We start from the raw sequence: 19,799 nt of genomic DNA, 5'->3' as shown, positions 1-19,799 counted from the left end.
ACACACACACACACACACACACACACACTATTAAACAATGTGGAAAGAGGTTGTCTGGTAAATTTGAACCCTGAAAAACCTCCTCTAGCCCTTGTCCTGCTGCTGGGATAGCTCTGCTTCTGTGCTGGTAAGGCTGATAGATTTGTTGCTTAAATGAGATGGTCATCCTAGATCAGCCTTACCACTATGCACTATGTGAAGACTGCATATCTGGGTGTGACAAGAGCTGATCTTCTCTCTTCCTACAAAACAGTGGCTGCCGGTAGCAGGTGCATGCAAACTAAATAAGAGGTTTGGTGTGAAATGGAAATCTCAGAAGGCCAGAAGGGAGCTGCTGTGTCCTCTGTTATTCCCTAACATCTTTTCATCTGGGAGAATCAATCCTGACTTATGCTGAAGGCAGATAGGCACCCACTGTGAATAATTTAGTATCCAGACTTTCTGCTATGTATACTTTGTTTAAATGACAACAGGCTATGGGGGACTCTTTTAAATGTGTTTTTAAATGTGAGTTTCTGTTCTTATTTTTCATTGTTCTTACTTTCCACTTGGCTCTCTATACTCACTGTCAGGTCCGCTCGGCGCGACCTGCCTCTCTTTCTTTTTCCCTCTCCTGCTCTCCCTTTTTGTGGGATCAACGCCTCAGCTGTGTCGCATCGGGTAATTAGTGACTCGTGGGTCGGTTTGCACACCTGAGGCGTATTCCGGTGATTTGTTGGCTTCATTAGTGACTCGTGGGTCGGTGCGCACACCTGAGGCGTATTCCAGTGATTTGTTGGCTTCCTTATTTATACCTCTGGCAGACGCCCCGTCGTCGCTAGAGCATTGCAATTTTTTAGACGTGTGTAAGATGCTACGCTGACAGTCTCTGTGCGTCTTGGCTTGACCTTATCACGCTAATTGTGCGGTTAGCAACACAGAAATGTGCTTTGTCTTCCACGCTGGCAGTCTCTGTGCTGTGGATTGCATCGTTTACGTTGGTTCTTTTTGTTCACCTGTCCGTTCTCATGCTTTGCTATCCTAGTTCCTGTTGTTAGTTTGTGTGTTGACCTGTTCGTCCTGATCTCCTTAGTCATCACTGCCCTTCCCTTGTTGTAGGTATTATCGACCTTATGTTGTCATGTTTTTATTCCATTAAACCACCTTTTTTGTACTAGCACCTGGGTCAGCCATCTTGAGTCCAACCCCAGTTCTCCCTCACCCTCCTGGTGAGGGGGACTGAACCATAACACTCACACACAGATACACAATCCCATTTACCAATATGGATTTTCAATTGATCAAACCGACACTGCAATCACTCATATAGAACTGCAGCTGCATCTTTCCCAAAAACCCTTTACTTTCTTGCTGTGTAATACTTTATGTGTTACACAGTGTTTACACCCTTACTGACAAAGGTTAAGGCACTACAAGACTAGTCAATGAAATCCAGTCATTCCATCAGTGATAAATGGATTATGACCCTGTTGTGTATGTATTGATTTGACTTCTTTCTTGCAGTGACCTAGGTTTGCACCTCCCAGGACACAACAGACATGAAGACAAGAAAAGATTTAGAAAAGAAGAGGATGAGGGGAGAAGCCAAAGAAATTTTGAGATGTAACTAAAATAACAGATAGCAGGTCAGAGTCTGCATACAAAGAGACAGCAAATTAAATAGATGAGACTGTACAAAAGTAATTAATGAAAAAATGATTAGCTAATGGGACTGTGCCAGCAACATGTAGCATTCAGAAATGTCAGTGTATCTATGTCAAATTGATTGTGATAGCTGGTTTAATTACCATATAAAAAGTCTCATGCCAGTAGTTCTGTTGGTGTGTGTTTGTATTTAGTTGTCTTTCCTCATGTGCTATGAAATCCAAAAAGCAGAAGATCAAATTAAGAACCTTCTTTTCTTTAGTGCTTTATAACATTTGACAAATGCATGCATTTTCCCTTTAAGATCGATAGACAAGTTTTGTGTGTATGTGTTGTAACCACACCTGTGTGATGGCTGAAGCATTCTCACTGATGCAGGGTGTTTCTTTCCCCATAAATGCATCCAAGGAGAACAGGCAGAAGAGAGAACCTTACCAACATGAGGCAGAGAGGAGCAGTGTGCTGTGACTGAGGGAGCCAGTGTGGATGTGCACAGGAAAGTAAGCCCTTATTTTGAAGTATTCCAGGTCTGACCTAGTATGGTTTAAGCTGATGGGCTTTTTAAACTAACTGTGAGAAAGATTAACCTGTGGAGTGGATTAACTGGATTTATAGAGTAGACTAACTACCTCTGGAGAGCTGTAGAAGGAAGGTGGTCTGTCTGGCCAGACTGACCAGAACCAGACAAGGCCTGCCTAGGTGGGTTGTGATCCTCTGAAAATATACAGTAGATAAAGGACTGGACAAATAAAACTATTAACACCTCTGTACCACAGAAAGACCAAACTAGAATGCAGTGACCCTGGATCTTTCAGCCAGAACTTCAACTCCTATTCTCTCTACTGTAGATTCCTGCTATCATCCAGTGTTGGCTTCTTACCTGGTCACTTATAGGACTATTTTTAATACTGCACCGAAGCCAATTCAGTTCAATTCAAATTCTATTTATTGTACTTTCTGAAATTCTTTTTGTGTCTGTGGAAATTGTCAGGGAAGTGCATTAGACATTAGCACAACGCAACACAGATGGGCATACACAACCCATGCAGACATCACACATATCACAATAATTGTTTAGAAAAGTTATAATGGAGGGTATGAAAGATCTCTGGACATGGGCACTATGCCACAGCAGTACCCTGTACCTTGATCCTGATGATAACGACTCGTATTCACTACACAGAGGGTGTAATATGTCTCTAATAATTGCCCGGGCCTTCCTTAACGCTCAAGACTCACGAAGCACTGTCACACTGTAATGCTGTTTACTTGCATTCTCACAGTACTTGACACAATAACAATCTTATCAAGTTTGTTCTTATTAATTATAGATAGTGAGAAATACCACGCAATAAATCAAAAAGTTGGAATACTCTCCACAAAGTATATGTCTATCCCCATTAAACTGCTGAAGCTTACACGTGAAATATAATCGCTGTAGCACCCTCTATAAATGACATCTGTATTTAAGTCCCATGATAGTTTTGCATTATTAATTGATCAATGAATGCAGCAGTAGTCTGTCAATAATAAAGCACAAGTAGAAGTTTCCAAAAAAGCTGTTTTCTTATGTTGTATAAATTTAATTATTGAGTCAGTTCTCGACTACAGCATCAAGCTATTTTCCTGGAAGTGGGGAACCTGATGGCTGTTCACAGGCATTTTGTTCCCCTACCATTTTTATTCCTCCTATTGTTTTTTTTCCTCTTGCTCCATGTTTTATCTCTCTTTTTTCGGTGAAGTATTGTCACATGCGCCTACGATATTTGTCTTTTTTCTCTGCATTTCCACCCTTTTCCATCAATAAACACTCTATATTAAAATACATGTTTCATCACTTCCAAAGAAAGTCTCACAATTCTCTCCTAAAAGAAATTTCTAAAACAATTATATTCATGTTTACTCTGATTTATTACTTATCATTGAGCATCAGGAGTGTCAGTATCTCCTTCATTGCTCCCAGCTGATATGAAATGTAATATAGTTTGGGGTTCTGACAGTGGTGTGTTGTGCTGCTATAAAGATCAAAAATATGAGCAACTGATAGAAAAAAAAGCTCCAGGATTAGCACCAGGTGTAGGAGGCCACACTACACACAATCAGCCAAAACAAATCATAGCTTCTTAATATACCTGTTGGTTTCTCTGTTGAGCTGCTTAAGCATGAATAACATCCATTTTCTCTCTGTTATTAATTTGATTAAATAGTTTTATTATGCCACCCTCTGTAGCTCTGCACTTGCAACATCTTAAATGTCAATATAAGTTTTAATGATCTTTTCAAATCATGCACATAATAATAAAAACGACAGAGTTACAAGGTGTTTTGCATCCTATACTACTGTAATTTGTTGATTTTCTACATTACAGCCCGTTTTCCTGCTCTCTCAGTTGTGGCAGAAAAAGAGACGGGGACACAGACTCATCAGTTGGTTGATTCATAATTAAATCTAATCATATACACACACACACACACACACGTGTCTACATGTGTACGCACGTACAAGCACACACATGGACATAAACAGGTGTTTTCGTGATACAGTAATGATTGAGTCTATGTCTGTTGGTGGAGATGTTCTCTTAGCATTACTGCTCCCCATCCTCTCTCCACATCAGCTGCTCTTTCTTATTCTACAGAGTGATTCATTCATCAGTTACATCTCACACGAACCACTCAGAGATCCTCAAAACTGTTTTGGCATACACATACACCTCTTGATGATGAGGTAGAGGATTTTCCAAGCGGAGCAATCTGAATAGTCACTTGCTCAGCTCCTGTGAGCGTGTTAATGCGTCATATTGTGTCAATTTATATGTCGCTTTATTATATTTTGTGTGATGGAGAGTTAACAAAATATGATAAATTGCCTCGGGGCCCTATAATCAAATAGTGGTTATACAGTGCTCTTTAAATCAGAAATCTTTTTAGCCACACTAGTGCTTTGTCTGTGTGTCTGTATTTCAACAACTAGTGGATGGATTCCCATGAAATTTGCCACATATTCGTTGCCCCCTTGAAGACTACATCGATTGACTTTAATGAGCCTGAAAGGTTTTTGCAAGCAAAAATACTGTATGAGTGTTTTAAAAATATTAGCACACAAATTCACAGTGAAGAAACTGATGTACAGTATGCAACAGCAGTGATTAATGGACTTCCTGCGGAGATCAGATTCAATTTTTCTCTATAAAACAGGTTCACCATTAGAATCATAACACTATAACTGAGGTCAAGCTACAAATTACAAGTCACATTTAAAGTCTACAGTAAATATCTTTGACTCTACAGCTACAAAAGATTCTGGATGGAGTATCATCTTAGTATGCACTTTTGTTATCATGACTGTAAAGAGACAGCTTAGAATAAACCTAAATGTAGAGCTGAGCCTGACAAGCTGAGCTGAAGATGTCTTTAAAATAGTACAGAGGATAAATCTGATCGCCAACTTTACATTTTTGCATCAGTTGTGCTTACAAGCATCTAATCGACTCAGTAATTTTGTTCTCTGGTGTGTAATGCACATTTAAACTGTCTAGGACAGCTGGAGGGTTAGAAACAACATAGAAACAAAACCAAAGAACATCCCTTTAATAGTGTGTGTTTGGTTGTGTGTGTGAATTAGTTTAACACTGGTTAAGATAAGTGGTGATGACAGGACAAAGAGTGGAACAATATACTGTACATGTCATTTCCTTGCTTCATACCTTACTACATGGCACTATCCAGTAGGCGATAGCCAGGAAGGGCAAACCTACAGTGACCCCCAGCACTGTCCAGCACTTCACACCGATGGACTGCTGCCTCAGACCAGGCAGGTTTTCGTACCAGATAGTCAGCAGCTGCTGCTGGCAGTTGGGATGAGCAACGAACTGGAGAGTGAGAGATGAGGGCCGGAATTTTAAATAAGATGAAGAATAAAGGAAGAGGAGAGGGGGTGCAGGGAAGGAAGTTGAAAGAGGAGAGAGAAAGAGAGGGGAAGAGGATGGAGGAGCAATTAGCAAATATATAAATACGACTATTTTCAAAGAAGCAAGACAAATTTGATTTTCTCACTCTAGCTTGATAAAACTTTCACATTTGTTTCTGACCTTTTTTACAGACCCACTGAAGCAAGTGTAAGCTGCACTAAAACATCCAGAAGGTGGCTTATTTAACAGGCTGAATTTCTGACTTTCTTAGCCTTATAAATTACAACCAGTGTAAAATGAATGAGATACAAAAGAGTACCATGTTCACAAGGAAGATTTCTAGTACTCTATTTAATATTTAAAGTACTCATAACTACCTGGGGGTGCAGGCTGCTTTTCTCTGTAGAGCACATCTATTTTGTATTTATTATAATCAAAACATTTTATTCACAACACATTTGTATTTCTGGCTGCCACTTGGCTTCATTTAGAAAGAAAAAAAGCCAACAAGCAGATTGACAAATCAATTTAACATACAGTAAACAAAAGAAAGCAGGCTACAAATAAGAGTGTTCACATTTATTATGAAGCATATTTGCTTTATTAAATAAGGCTTGGACTAGCATTTCACCATCTGTTGATGGATTTACTCCAAGAAAGGAAGTGATAAATGAAAGTTACCACCAGTCTGGTGAGGAAGGAGGGGGTGGATGTTCCAGCTGAAGGAAGGATGTGGACAACGGAGCATTCAATAATCAGCAGGCAGTACACTAGTGAAACTGTCAAACTCTGTGTTTGTGTATCGTTTTTCATCCACATATAGGATCTCAGCAACAGGTTTGTTACCTCTGGTCAAACCTGCTCCCCAGTGGTTTTAATTATCTTCTTTTGTTTTCTCTGCCCATCAACCTGTCACACCCCTCCACCAATCAGCATCAGTAATCACATTCAGGAAGCTTTTGTCTCGGCTGACGACTGACATCACTGCTTCCAGTCCACAGATGAAAACACTATTGATGTGCATGTACACCAGTGAATTCTATAGAGGGACTGCACACTAAACCATAGTTGTTATAGTTTCCCAATATCCAGTGACCAGTCAAATCAACACACCGACCCATGACAAAAACCCTGCCTGCATCCAGCACCATTCACTACACACAGCCATGATCTACCTGGTTTCCCTGGCAATCTATCCCTCCCTCTCTCTCCCTCATCCCTCCTGTAATTAGCTCCCAGAGTGTTGGTCATGCTCAGCATACAGGATAAAAACAAAGCTCAAACAGGCTGTGTACTGCGCAAAAAACAAACACGCACATACGCTACCACTTACACACATGTTCATGCAGGATTTACCCTATTAGAGAAACATTCAGCACATGAAGGTAAAATAGGACTATATGTGTGTGAGAGACAGAGAGAGAGAGTACAGTAAGGTGAAATTGGGAAAAAGGGATTTGGTTTGACATTTAGTAGCATCACTTCTGCTCAGCAGGGATTAGCTCTCTGACAGGCCAGTTTATTGTTTACATGGAGCCTTCTGAGGCCACATGTGCCAAAATACCCAAACATAGTATATTTACATGTGCACAAAATACAAAATACACATAGACACTAGTTTACCCTCACACACAAATGTACATGTAAAACTGCAGTAAAACACTGCTGGTATTTTCATTCATTCATTTTCTACCGCTTAGTCCCTGAACGGGGTCATGGGGGGGGGGCGGAGCCAATCCCGGGCAGCAATCGGGCGAAAAAAGTCCTCATATCAAATCAACATAACAGTTAGATTACAAAAACCTACTAACCTACTCACCACCAATCTTCCAGGTCCAGTTTACTGGTCATGGGGAGCACTATGCAACGTGTGAAAAGAGTTGTATAATGACTTCTATGGCTATGGGGGAAATGACCAAAGTCTGAAAAAAGAACCCATGATTATACCATAATGATATCATCAGGGTTATTTTGGCTTGCCTGTGCTTAAAGACAAATAAACTATATACAAATAAACGTATAACACAAAGCCTGTGTAACAATCTGGGAGCATGGAGTTTGAAAATCATGGGCATTTATCACATAGGGATTGTCTAACAAGAGATGGTATCAACCGCATTATGGGAATTATAGGATTAAGAGTTTTGGTGCTTGACCAAAGGAAGAGACTAAAGGTGATGATATCCCTACTGCTGATTCTTCTTCTAACTTGAGTCTTGCAGTCCCCCGGCTTTATGGGAACACAATATTAATCTGCTGGAGTGATTCTTTAAGGTATGGTTAAGATGAGAAAATATCACTGGTAAAGGAACCAGGGATTAGATTCATCCCCAAACACTATGAATCACCATCTATGTGTTATTTTTCAGTCTTCTTACCTTCTTCACTTCATACTTGATTGCCAGTTTGACACGACTGAGGCAGGGACGATTGTAGGGGCTCGGAGGGCACTGGTCCACGTCACCGTTCAGTATGGCCTCCACTTCCTCCGTGTCTCGACAAAGGTCCAACACACCCACCACAAAGTCCTTACACTGCATGGACAGCTTACGATAGTCATTCTGCACCAGTGTGGAGCAGGTCCATAGTTAGGTGGAGAAAAGCAGAGAGAAGAGGAGAAGCTTAACTTAAAACATAATTTAAACATCAACTTTGAGCCGGTCATGTCACCAAGTGGTTGCACACAGTGCTCTTTCTTGAGGCTCTTTCTGGTACTTCAAATGAGCCAACATCACTACAATGAAACTATGAACAAGTCCTCTTTGTGTGTCCTGTCTGTTTACAAAGTCTTCTCTTAGTAAATGATGATAGGCTGTCAACTCACCTGACACCTGTTTTTGCCTGTGTAAAGTGCAGTCAGTCACCTCCACAGTCTTTTGTCTTGTTGAAATGTTTTTATCATTGCCAGTGATGGCATGAAGCTGCTTCTCCTGCACTTTTTGCCACTTGGCCTACTATAATGTGGGTCCTCACCTGTATGAGCTTAGACGTCACACACCTTGAGAAATGTCAAACTGTCAGAGATAGAGATTTCCATTTGCAATTACAATATGGCCTGAGCGTGAAAAATGACAATGCAGTGATTAGGTTCATCACCTTTCCATCTTGAAAATCAAGCAGAGAGCTGGGGTATCTTCATAAATTGTGCTTGCCTATGGAGAGTTCCACTTGACTTGCTTTATCAATGATTGCAAAGCTGATTTGATGTATTTATAAGAAAAAAAAAGAAAACCACCACAGGGTTCACACTGGCCCACATACACATGTTGAAATAAAATAAACTGGTAAGCCCTGTAATTTTCTCTTTAATATTACTGAATTCATTCACCAATCCCGGCCGGCAATCAGGCGAAGGTGGGGTACACCCTGGACAGGTCGCCTATATACAGTGCCTTGCGAAAGTATTCGGCCCCCTTGAACTTTGCGACCTTTTGCCACATTTCAGGCTTCAAACATAAAGATATAAAACTGTAATTTTTTGTGAAGAATCAACAACAAGTGGGACACAATCATGAAGTGGAACGAAATTTATTGGATATTTCAAACTTTTTTAACAAATAAAAAACTGAAAAATTGGCCGTGCAAAATTATTCAGCCCCCTTAAGTTAATACTTGGTAGCGCCACCTTTTGCTGCGATTACAGCTGTAAGTCACTTGGGGTATGTCTCTATCAGTTTTGCACATCGAGAGACTGAAATTTTTGCCCATGCCTCCTTGCAAAACAGCTCGAGCTCAGTGAGGTTGGATGGAGAGCATTTGTGAACAGCAGTTTTCAGTTCTTTCCACAGATTCTCGAGTGGATTCAGGTCTGGACTTTGACTTGGCCATTCTAACACCTGGATATGTTTATTTGTGAACCATTCCATTGTAGATTTTGCCTTATGTTTTGGATCATTGTCTTGTTGGAAGACAAATCTCCATCCCAGTCTCAGGTCTTTTGCAGACTCCATCAGGTTTCCTTCCAGAATGGTCCTGTATTTGGCTCCATCCATCTTCCCATCAATTTTAACCATCTTCCCTGTCCCTGCTGAAGAAAAGCAGGCCCAAACCAGGATGCTGCCACCACCATGTTTGACAGTGGGGATGGTGTGTTCAGGGTGATGAGCTGTGTTGCTTTTACGCCAAACATAACGTTTTGCATTGTTGCCAAAAAGTTCGATTTTGGTTTCATCTGACCAGAGCACCTTCTTCCACATGTTTGGTAACACAGGAACAATTGATTTATGCAGATTATTTTGCTATATGAGAAAGGAACAACAAAGGAATGTTGTGGTTTTAACAGAGTGGAAAACTTGCTGGTGCAGACTTGTGCACCCTCTTAAGAATATATAGTATGAACAATGAAAAACTGAGTTGCATTTTATTTTGCCAGTGTTTCTAAAATAAATGTAAATGTGTAGTAGCTGAATAGGGGAAAAAGACAATGGAAAGCTGCACATTCAGCTTTGATGCTTCAACAAACAGCATTCTTTAGGATAAAGCCACAGTTACCTGACTAGCTCTTATACTAACTAGGAAACATGTTACAAATCAAGGAAAGAATGTTTTATTAAACATATAAAGGATGTTATAAACCTGGATCTGTATGTGATGAGTGTGTTATCTTTCAGGACTTGGGTGACTCTGTATACTATCACCGCTATCGAATGCAAAAATAAAACAAACTATTGGGACCATAGTAATTGAACATAATTTCACCCACTTCCTATCAAACTTGTAAACCCTGTCTCCTGCTCTTCTGTGAATGAGTCATGTTTCAACCCTTTTGCCCTCTGTCTTATGATCCCCACAGCTCACTTCTCATCCTTCTTTCTACCCTTCCCTCACCCTCCTGCCTTGTTCTCTTCCTTCACAGTTGGTCGAACAGAGAAACAGACAACAGACTGGGGATTGAGGAAGGTTTAAATTCCCTAAGGAGTCATTCTCATTTTGCATTCACTGTTGTGCTTGTGGTGTGTTCAGGCATACCATTAAGTTCCACCAAAGCGTTTATACTGGTCTCCATAACAAAATCATTATAATTTAATAGTAGGGAATTACCAGTTCTATTCTCACTTTCTTTTAGGGTATACTGTACATTTCTGTGGGCAGCTATAATAACTATATAGACCTGTAATGTATTTTGGTACATACTGACCATGAACATCAATCCCATTTTTCAAGCATTTGACCATTTTTAGTAAGGGAGTATTTTTTCCCAGCATGACTTGGACAGTGTCTGTCTTGAATATAAAATGGTGAAATCAGTTGTGTGGATCAAAATCAGTATGCTCACAGCCTTACAGCAAATACCAAACATCTGCAAAATCAGTCTTGGTTTTGACACTGGAAAAAAGTAATTGAACTGAATGTGGCATGTTAGATAAGCATGATCAAAGTCACATAATTATCTGCAAATTAAAATGGAAATCTGCAGCATCAAACAATGGCAGCAAGCGTCTTCTGGCCCTTTAGGAACATAACTGCACTGGTGACTTTCTCCTCTGGGTGGCTAAATGAAAGAAATCAATTACAATCTCATGTCTGTTTACATTCAGGTAAAGACAAAGCCTCAAGTAGTAGTGCAAACACCCGAATGTTTTCTTCAACAGTGATATTTGCATAAGACACACATCAAGAATACACATGCACAGACACCACACACACACACATACAGCATTTGCAAAAATCCAATCATAACCCGAGGTACATGTTTTTCCTCTGGGGTTTGAGATAACAGAAAGGGAATCATATTGTGGGGCTGAAAATGGAGAGCACAGTGAAAACAAGTTGAGTTGTTGACATGGGTGACATGAGCCAAACCTTAAACATGGAAGAAGGGAATGGGATGTAAAATAAAAGGATTAAAGATTAAAGAGAGAAATAAAGATAGTTGGTATTAGCTTGAGTAGATTTCCACCATCAGTCTCTTTCTTATGGTATTTGTCTACATTTTTCAGAATATTAAAAGAAACCAAATTAAACTAAAATTGACTTGATGCAAGAAGAGACTAAAATTAAATTTAAAAAAATTAAATGACACCCTCCTCCCACTTACTGCGTCTCTTTCTGTCTCTCCCAAGGGTATGTGGAGGGTAAGTGTACGTGTCTGCGTGTGTCCAGATGATCCCATGAGGAATTGATGGGCTGTCTTGTAAATAAGATCTTTGAAGATAAATGTTAGTCTGTTTGGGATGTCCTGTCTCTTCATAAACATCCAACATGCACCAGTTGCACCACTCTCATTTCTGCTTTGTGAGAGGGTGTGTATTACTGCCAGAAGGTCAGAAAATTGTTTTGGCTTGTACTTGACATGGTAAATAGACTCAATTCAAATAAGTTTATTTTTTAATCTTAAGGGTATCTCAAGGGTTGGGGTAAAATGGTCATGGGCACGAAACAAAGTGTTACACTGGGATTAAACACCACTCACCTGTGGGAAAGTCCAGTGTTTTATAAACCATCTATCCATCTTCTTCCTAATGCAAACTTTCTCCCTTCATATACTATGTCACCACATTCACTCTGTGGCTTGTGTCATAATTGCAGTACCATTACCACTAGAGATCACCTGCATGCTGTACCATGGGTGCACATTTGTTGATAATGCCGTGGCCTCCTCACAGGTACAGAAAATGAAAATGAGGGATAACAGCCATTGAAGGGTGTGACAGCACTCAAATTGGCTTGAATGAACAACAATATTCACTCCATTGTAGAGGATTTTATGGCATGGAATCTAATATCCTTTCCATATTTAAAACATGCTAGTTTTGGCATTGTTGTTGAAGAATATTTATTCTTTGAAATTTCTTGAAATGTCTGGGTGCTATAATGACAAAGCATTGTTTGGTTTGTTCACATTTCACATTAATTGCCAGTGACGAGATGCCTCAGTTAATGCTCTAACTTTTATTTCCCCTATTCAATATCACCATATGAAACAGGACTGTCTAAGGTGTTAGTCACAATGTTTTAACATTGTTTAATATTTTATTTTAATGAAAAGATGATGTGAAAGGGATGAGGAGACAAATAAAGACAGAAGACAGAGGGGTGATAATGAGATGGTAATGAGACAGATGAGTTCTAACACAGTTCTGGTCCCTCAGGTGAACCCTTCTCATTAACTTGTCTAGAGACCGGGAACTGAGTGACAAGCAGAAAGGCTGGATAACAAACACAAAGGTAAACATAAAGGGAGAGGAGATGACAAACAGAAATGAACAGGACGCTAGGGAGAAAACAAGCAGCAACATATTGAAGGACAAAGGAAGATAAACAGACCTAAGAAAACTGCAACATTATCAGATCACTGTTCAATTACATGATATTTTTACATTAATGATTTCAACTATGAACACAATTCAGTATGTGATCAATGACAGCTGTGCAGTGTCAACAACTTCAAAGTGAAACATACCTGCAATTGTTCTAATGTTAATGGAGTCCATATGGCCAAACAGAATGAATATCTGAATTGAAGCTAACTAGGCCACAAGCATCACACAATATTTGGCTTGAAGTGAAAGAATGGAATGATCTGTAAATACAATTAAATAAACGTGCATGATGTTTTGCTTGCTGAAGGAGATTGGCTGGTTTGGTTGATGCATTATCAAAATGGACTGAAAACAGCTTGGTTTTTCTGGTGGCTCAGGCAGCATGCTAGATTGTAGAGTATATTCCTAGAATGTCAGCTGGCTTAGCATGCTAGTTGGTAAATGTCGCATCAGGGCTTCTGAGATGCATCACACTCTCCACCATATTGCATCAGGCAGCCTGTTGTGGCCAGTTCAAATGGAAGAAAATGCCAATGTTGTGCTGCTTTTGGATGTTCTAATGGAAGAAATGCTAAAACCAAACATGGAGTAGTTATCTTACAAAAATATACCTGTATGAATGCACAGAATTTCATTTATTACAAAAAGTTAATAGTAATCTACCAACCAGTGTTGATAGATAGAATGCACAAGTACTGAAAGGGTGCCCACCTGATGACCCTGCAGATTTCTGTGCTCTCTCACACTCATATTTGTTGTAGTTAAGATGGGTCAATAGATCATAAATCATTCAGGAGGGTTGCCAGGTGGCTATTGGTAAGATTATATAAAAACCATCTTAAAAGTATGTTAGGTTAGTTTAGGTTAGGCCTGGAGAATGGTGTGGCCTTGTCATGGTGCCTTGCAAATTTATGATGGCGTGGCCTGATACCCACTGTGGTGCTCAATAATAGCTCAAAACATTGTTTAAGATGAATGCTGGACCTCCATAGGAATGCTCACCTAACTTTTGGCACATTGAACAGTGTACTGATAACTGTAAATGATAGCACATAGAAAAGCGTATTTGTCACACTGTGCAGTACAAGACTGTCAAAATTGACTATTACCATGGAGCCAGCAAAGTGGCTTTTAACAGGTCTCCCAGGCAGAAAGTCAAAAGGAGACTCTGCTCTACACACAATTCATATAGTTGCTGCCACATTGAAAACAGAAAATAAAGCTCTGTGGACCCCTGGAGAGAAAGTGGTGGTGTACTGTATCTCTCTAGAAACACTGATGAAAACCACTAGTTGAATTAAGCACAAACCAATCCAGCAAGCTTAATTTATAAGACAACAACAAGAAAGACCATGTGATCAGTCTTATTAGTTTATGTGAAATTTCACAAGCCAGCTCATTTGGGACAGGTGCGCTCCCGGCACAGAAGGGGAGGATCATCTTCTTCTTCACCTCAAGCTCGTACTAAAGCTCGCTCAAACCTTCCAGACATTGAGAAGTGGGCGGGCATGTTGTGCCCCCAGCCCAAGCCAGTCATCCTGCTTCAGGACATATACCAGCACACCCAGGTAGGCTTGATTCCTGGTAAAACATTTGTTTTTGGGGCACAGTACGATACTTTAGCACCCAGGTAGGCTTGATTCCTGGTAAAACATTTGTTTTTGGGGCACAGTAAGATACTTTAGTGTCTGTGGGAGTGTGTGGTGTGTATTTGTGTGCCTGCTGGAGGAAATTAAGTTTCCCATGTGCAGTAGCTAAAGATGCTATTTGAAGTCTCTGGATCTAAGGTCTTTATTTCTGACACAGAGGAAGATTTTAGATTCAGAGAATTCAAACAGCATCTTTAGCATCTTTTAGTCAGAATTCTGAGATTAAAGTCAGAATAAAATTTTAAAAAAATGCAGTGGCCCTAATACTCTTCCATAGATATTATATATTTAATTTTCTCAAACACACACCTGTTGTTCTTACGAGGATATTCAGTGACATGATGCCCCTTACCCTAACTAACCAATATACTTACTGTATATGCCTAATTCCAGTTTTAATCCAAAATCAAATTTTAATCTTAACTATTAAACCAAGTCCTAACTCTAAAACTGCCCATTCAAGTTGTGAGGACTGCCTAAAATGTCCACACGTTATTGGTATAGAAATAAAATGTCCACAAAACTGTAAAAAGACATGTATACACACACACACACACACTTTTTTTTTTCAAATCAAATATTGTCATGGAGCCAAAGTCTGTTTCAGCAGCTCCTGTTTATAGTCTACAATCTTTCCCTCACAAACGTGCACAGAAAGAACAGCAGCCATATATCTGAGGTGATTAAATAGACTTATCTACATTTGCAGTATGGCTGTTCTATCACTCCAAAACCATAAATACCAAATGTACTATATCGTGAAAAAGACTTCCTTTCTCTACCCCACTTTGTCATGTTCTCCTTTCTCCTTTGATAAAGTCTCCTATACAATATATTAACTTTCATGGTGTAAAATATAAACAGTGTTAAAGAAAGACACAGAAACAATCTCACCTTAAACTCTGTCTCAATGTTGGCCAGTCTTGCCAGTTCGTTGCTGAGCTCAAGGGCAGTCAGCACAGGGTCTTCACTGCTGAGTGACAGGTAAGCTGCACTGGCCAGTGCCTTATAAGCATTCATCCTGGAGCGCGAGTGACTGAAGGAGTCTCGCTTCTGTTTCTCCACACATTCCAAGCACTTACAGAAGTAGTCATGTGGCCTTTCTATACGAGCTCCTTTCACCAAAAGGATATGGACGATCTCATACTCCTGGCAGTGAGCAGCCAGGATGATGGGCGTGATGTCATGTGAAAAACGAGTTCCATCCTCATCATAAGCATAAAAGTCATCATCACGCATCTCCTGCTCTAGTGGACTCAAAGCCAGTCGCAGACCCCCTCCAAAGGCAGGGTGGCCAAGAATGGCTTCAACAATTCGAACATAACCCTTGGAGATAGCTAAAAGCAGACCATCCCCAATCCTAGCCAACCCATCTTTCTTCAGGAGTAGCTCTGTCACTTCTAGGTGCTCATTGCCCACTGCCAGCTGCAAAGCATTCTGGCCCATATAGTCAACACAATTGAAATTAAGGGTTTTGGATTCTTCTAGCATTTTGCGGACTACCGGGATGTTTCCGTATTCAGCAGCATCTAGAAAACGCTCCTCCTCTGCAGTGAGGGGCGAGCCGCGTTCATTGAACATATAGGCCGGGCCCCGCACTGCCTGCCGACGTCCCTTCTCCCTTAGCGTGGTGTGCCGACGATGCATGGCTTCCATCCTGGAGATAGTAAAGAGAGGAGGAGATAGTGAGATGAGGAAAAAATAAACAAATAATCAATTAGATTGATGAAGAAGACTGAGAAAGAGTGATGAAGTGGAGGGCAAGAGAGCAAATGATGGAGACAAGATTGTCTAAGGTGTAACCAGGCAATCAAAGTCGTTACTGTCTCTGTATGTGGACGCCCTTTGTGGACAGGAACTGGTCAAATACAACCAGTAGTGCTTAACACAGACTTTTCCCCTGACCTCACAGAAAGTTCCACCAACACATCTGTGATGCATTTGTCCCCAGCCAGATCAATGAACCGCTGCCAGGGCCAAAGCTCATTGCAAGGCCATCTCCGGTCAACAGCTTTGATTGGAAAGAGAGAAATTAAGCTGCCACCTTAATTGACTTTGGTATGACAAACACACTGTGGTCTCAAAGGTCATTCAAAGTGACTCTTAAGTCTGTGGTGTCTTTATTATTATATGCATGAACATGTTACTCCGGCTCTATTTCTTCCTAAGCAGACCACTATTTCCAGTGTCAGACTGTCATAGCTCAGTAAGGCAGAGCCAGTAAAAGACAAATCTTCATCCATAGGGCTGGTCAAACATAACAAGCTACAGACCTCTGGTAAACATGCATGTAACTGCAAAACACTTTTCATTGGGACTACTGTACTGCTTTTGTTAAATTTTAGAAACAAAGGTGTCAAAATGTCTGCATGTGCTGTATGATCTGACACTGACTCATGTAGAAAAAGAAGTTTGTTTTTCAAAACTGGAAAAATGAGAGGGAAAAAGACTGAGTGACACTGTGGGAGACACTGGATATGGGTAAGTAAAACAGAAACAGGAAATTAACACTGGCGTGGAAAATTTGTGGCAAGAGCAGCTTGATTTTCAAATATGAAATAATCAGTTCAGACTTGGGATTTCATTTATAAAATGCTAATATAATAGTGTGTCACTCAGAGCACAACTGGGATGATTGAAATGCTTATTGAGCGCACTGTGAGGAATAACACCCGCTTCCTAACTTGAATAACTTTAAATGCATAATTGGTTATTGTCCACACACACGACTGTCCAAAATAATAACAATCAATATAATTTTCCACTAGTGTATCATGATAAGAGTTTCAGTCTCACAAAAAGACCTGACACACACAAAAAACATCCAGGCTATTTGTAATACTTTGTACATGTGTTTGTGTAGGTTTAGGTGTGTGTGTGTGTGTGTGTGTGTGTGTGTGTGTGTGTGTGTACACACAGAAGTTTGGACATTCAAAGAAAAGATGACAATGGAAATCTTTTTATGGTGAAAGTATTCTCTGGGGGTGTCAGAGGATGTGAAACTGAAGAGATGAAGAGAGCTCACTGTGGCAAATCACTATGAAACTGTGTGTGTGTGTGTGCGCGTGTGTGTGTGTGTGTGTGTGTGTGTGTGTGTGTGTGTGTGTGTGTGTGGAGAGAGAGCTGGAGAGAGTGCGTTTGTCAGATTGTAGCTGTGTATGCCTTAGGCTACCAATCAGTGGTGTATGGCAAAGTCTCTCTTTCATGCACACACGCGCGCATACACACACTGTGTTTTCATTTCTTGTGGGGACTTTATATTGACTTACATTCATTTCAGTCTCTGGTCCCCACAAGGATGGCCAAGTGCCCACAATGTGAGTGTGTTAACAGGTTTTGGTCCCCATAATATAAGTAACACAAAAGGCACACACACAATTGCAAGACTGTGACAAATTAAAGGAAAACCCTGAATCCAGATGCTGGTGCTGTTTGGGTTCACTTGTCCCCTTAGGGGAAGAGTCACTGCAAATCAGTATAAACATGTTATAAAACATTTCTATCCTGATGGGAGTGGTCTCTTCCAAGATGACGGTGCCCCCATCCATAGGACACAGGGGTGTCAGTGAATGGATTGATGAGTACAAAAATCATATGAAGCATTTGCTATGGCCTTCGCAGTCACCAGATCTCAACCCAGTTGAATATCTGTACCTAATATTTCCCCATGACCCCCACATATTCTCTCTCACAGATAAATTTGTAAGCATTGGAAGGACTCTTCATAAATGCGGGACAGTCTGGCTGCCAGCCCATTCAGATAACCTTATATTCAGGTGATGAATCATCATTTTCCAGCTCTCTCTATTCTCCTCTCCACCCATCTTGGACTGTTTGTGATTCTGATCTGAAATAAAATGTACCTGCATCATTTCTGTGTGGAATTACAATCACAAAGACAGGAGAGAGAGACACAGTGGATGTCATCTTATATACCTAGTGTGTGCTATTGTATTCATACATCAGGATTTATCACTTTAATTTTCTTGGAACCAATTTCATTTTGTTTACAAAATATGGGTGCACAAGAAAGATGCCATGCAGTAGGAAGAAGAGCTCTCATTGCCTTTTAAAACAAAATACAGATACAACATACTTTATGACATCCAAGCAGAGTTTTGCTGCCTACCTGTTGAATATAAATACACTGTAAAGTCAAAGTAATTTTAAGTCAAGACGGTGTGGATTGAACCCAACTGAAGAATCAAAATAATGGACTGAAGGTTGTAGAAGGTGCAAAGACCCATAGAAATAGCTCTCGATTGTGGAATCAGTAGTATTAGCAAGCTTGACAGCTTTCATTTCATTTAGTGTTTAGTTTCAGTGTTTGAAATAACTTGATATGTGATTATAGGAGACTTCTTTTAATCCCTAAACCACACTGCATCAATTCAGCTGAGTCCACCCAGCTGTAGTTTTGATGCTGCACCCATATCTGCTGCAGATCACGCAGAGAACCCGACCACACAGCAGTTCCCTCTCCTGATAACAACATAACTGTCAGAAAAGGGAGAAACTGTTGCAGCACTGCTACTGGTAATTCCAGCTACAAAGCTGCAGCTTGTTCTTCCCAGAGTTCTCAAGTTGTAGTTTGTTTTTTGTTTGTTTTTTTAAATAAAACGTATTACTTTCGGATCATATTATATTGACAAGTATGTCATCTGTGAAATAAGTCTCTTGTTGAGCTACTCCAGGTAGCTCAACAAAGCAAGACACTTTAGTCACCTCCATTTTAGGTAACAACATAAGCTCAGTTTAGGTTACATTTTTGTGTGCTGGGATGCTCTTGGAGCACCCTGATGCCTGAATCATCGCAGTTGGCTTCCAATATTATATACCAAATATTATCCTATGTTGTACTTTTGGGCTCTTAAGCCCAGATGACAGTGTTCACTGTGAATTCTTACCTAATCAATTAAAAACTAATGGTTTGCTGGCAACAGCAGTGATACGGTATACAAGTTCCTTTAAGTTAACTGAAATAGGGACTTTTTATACATATAATAGTTTAATTTCATTTAATAAATATGAAGAAACAGAAAGTTATCACCACCACTAACACAAACAAACCACTGAGATGACTTTTGTTGTGATTTGGCGCCATACAAATAAAATTTGATTTGATTTGACTTGCAGCACATCTTCAGCATAAACTGGAAATCTGATAACATAGCCTCCATTGCTCTGAGTTTTTATGTGAACTCTGTTTTAAATTATTCAAAACATCCTCTTTTTCACAGTTGAACTTAAAGTGCAAAGCTATTTATAATCATTAAGTTTAGGTTATTTAGTAGTGAACTAGACAAGGGAATAAAAAGATAAGTCAGGTTTTG

General features: G+C 40.0%; 1 protein-coding gene across 1 annotated transcript in view; it reads right to left on the bottom strand.

Moving 5' to 3' along the window:
• Nucleotides 1-19,799, bottom strand: part of trpc7b (transient receptor potential cation channel, subfamily C, member 7b) — a 50,059-nt gene that overhangs the window by 27,545 nt on the left and 2,715 nt on the right. Inside the window, exons 2-4 of the mRNA XM_020595838.1 lie at nucleotides 15,361-16,123; nucleotides 7,934-8,116; nucleotides 5,352-5,516 (exon numbers count right to left, since the gene is read on the bottom strand). Of these exons, the coding sequence (XP_020451494.1) occupies nucleotides 5,352-5,516; nucleotides 7,934-8,116; nucleotides 15,361-16,123 (1,111 nt within the window). The remainder of the gene's footprint in view (nucleotides 1-5,351; nucleotides 5,517-7,933; nucleotides 8,117-15,360; nucleotides 16,124-19,799) is intronic.

This window comes from Monopterus albus, unplaced genomic scaffold (genome assembly GCF_001952655.1).
Source record: "Monopterus albus unplaced genomic scaffold, M_albus_1.0 scaffold2.1, whole genome shotgun sequence".
Taxonomy (NCBI): domain Eukaryota; kingdom Metazoa; phylum Chordata; class Actinopteri; order Synbranchiformes; family Synbranchidae; genus Monopterus; species Monopterus albus.
The sequence above is the reverse complement of the archived record's forward strand: the minus strand, read 5'-3'. Positions and strand labels throughout refer to the sequence as shown.